This window comes from Octopus sinensis, linkage group LG6 (assembly GCF_006345805.1).
Source record: "Octopus sinensis linkage group LG6, ASM634580v1, whole genome shotgun sequence".
Taxonomy (NCBI): Eukaryota; Metazoa; Mollusca; class Cephalopoda; order Octopoda; family Octopodidae; genus Octopus; species Octopus sinensis.
In genome coordinates, this window is record NC_043002.1 from 88480864 (window position 1) to 88483115 (window position 2252).

At 35.9% G+C, this 2252-nt stretch overlaps 2 protein-coding genes across 2 annotated transcripts in view; both read right to left on the bottom strand.

Annotated features, from left to right (window-relative positions):
- Positions 1-1038: 1038 nt before the first annotated feature.
- On the bottom strand, positions 1039-1902 carry LOC115213292 (zinc finger BED domain-containing protein 5-like). Its single transcript, XM_029782226.1, has one exon. It carries the CDS (start codon positions 1900-1902, stop codon positions 1039-1041), a length of 864 nt encoding a protein of 287 aa, XP_029638086.1.
- A 71-nt stretch (positions 1903-1973) lies between these two features.
- The window catches only part of LOC115213293 (protein FAM200A-like), a 360-nt gene continuing 81 nt past the window's right edge, over positions 1974-2252 (bottom strand). The window contains exon 1 of the mRNA XM_029782228.1: positions 1974-2252. This exon is cut by the window's right edge and continues 81 nt beyond it. Within this exon, the coding sequence (XP_029638088.1) occupies positions 1974-2252 (279 nt within the window).

A 2252-nucleotide genomic window follows, 5' to 3' on the forward strand; every position in this document is an offset into this window, starting at 1 on the left:
AAGTCAATTACATCGACCCCAGTGCGAAACTGGTACTTTATAGGCAAAGTCGACCTCGGCGGAATTTGAACTCAGAACGTAACGACAGATGAAATACCGCTAAGCATTTCGCCTGGCGCGCTAATGTTTCTGCCAGCTCGCCACCTTAGAGGGAGATATATATACATATATATATATGCAGTTAAGTATATACCTGGTCATGGACAACTCATGGGGAAGGTCAAATAGCTCTTCAAACTGTGGAGGTAGAATTCCAGTACAGTCAGTTAGTAAACAAAGAATAAACTAATTGACTGTAACAGAATTCTACCTCCACAGTTTGAAGAGCTATTTGGCCTTCACCATTAGAATCTGACAAGTTGTTTATAGAGCTAAACGCTTTATGAAAGCAAAACCGTTGGTCACTCTATGACCAGACATATACTTAACTGCTTGTAAATACATTACTACTCTATACTTTAGAGCAGTGCTTTTCAACCTTTTTGCTGGAGTGGAACCCCAAGGAAACATTCCACTGGCTCGAGGAACCCCTGTGCAATAATTTGTCTTATGCAAAAAAACAGCATTTTATTATATTTCGTTTTTGGATTTGGTTTGCAAGATTCTTTATATGAGTTCGTGTGTTGAAGCATATTCTATTGTGTCTGGGGAGAGTCATTCTCTTTTAGTGCCTTATTATTTAACACACTCACCGGTAAAATTTCCACTTATTTCTTATTTTTATTTTCTAAAATTTTCGTTGAAAAGGTTGCAAGACGCAACGAAAATTTTAGAAAATAAAAATAAGAAATAACTGAAAATTTTACCGGTGAGTGCTAAATAATAAGGCACTAAAAGAGAATGACTCTCCCCAGACACAACAGCATTTAATTAATGAAATGAGAATACTCATGTTTCAGATTTATTTACAATAAATTCACAAACAGTAAAAAATTGTCACATACATATGCAATTTTATTCTTGCATCTACAGTTATTATTAAAACATGTATTAAAAAAACTTTAGTTTGAATAGATTACATTTATTCTCATCAAAAACTCAATAAGAAACTTGAGCCTGGTGTTTTTTGCACAACTCTTTAAGATTGGGTCGTGTTTTTGATAGACACACACGAAGTTCATCTTCCACAGACAGCAATTGTGCTCGCTTCTTGTGCTTGGTGGCTGTCAGGGCTGAAAATCCAAATTCACAGAAGTAGGAGGTTGAAAACTGCACAAGAGGTTGCAGCACTTTCTGGGCAATTGCAGGATATTCCTTTTCAACCAGCAACCAAAATGCATCCAGGTGAAGCTCAGAATGCTTCAACTTTAATGTTCTGTCATTTAAAACACTGGCAAGTTCTTCTTCTTCTGTTAATGTGAACTGTTCTTCAAATGGCTCAAATTCCACAAATGAGTTTCTAATCCAATCATACTGGTCAACAGATATCGATGGAAAATATTTGTCAAGGTTTGTTAACAAAGTGTGCAAATGGTTCAAAATCAGTAGCACAGTTTCTTGACAGTTCCTTTTAAAAACACTTGGAAACATTTCCAAATTTCCTGCAGCTATGTGTTTCTTCCATATTGTCAATTCCTTCTGAAAAGCATTTATTTTGTCAGTAGAAGACAAAATATTTTCGTTCCTGTCCTGCATGCTATTGTTCAAGAGGCTTAGCTCATGAAATATATCGGCAAGATATGCTAACTTGGAACACCAATGGTCATCACTCAAACATTCTACAAAGTTTCTCAGGTTTTCTTGCAAACAAAAGGTCAGTAACTCTTCTCTTAATTCGTAAAAGTGAGACAATACTTTTCCCCTTGACAACCATCGTATTTCTGTGTGCTGGATTAAAGTGGAATGGTCTGCTTCCATATCCACACAAAGTTTCACAAACTGTCGACATTTAAGTGGCCTCATTTTGAAGTAATTATCTATTTTCACTACCATAGCCAATGAAGATTTTAGTTCAGGTCCAAGAGTTTTAGCAACTAGTGCTTTTCTATGAATGAAACATTTGGATTTTGTTTTTGTGCAATTGGGACAAAGCCTTTAAGACATCCTGTCATTGCAGGGGTACCATCTGTACAAATACCAACACAGTTTTTCCAGTTCAATCCACAATACTCTAAATATGAATTTAAAACATCAAATACATCTTGTCCTTTTCTTGTTTCTGGCAACTCTTTGCAACACAGGACGTCTTCTACAATAGTTTCATCATTAATAAAACGAACAAATACAAGGAGCTGTGATTTACCAGTGATGTC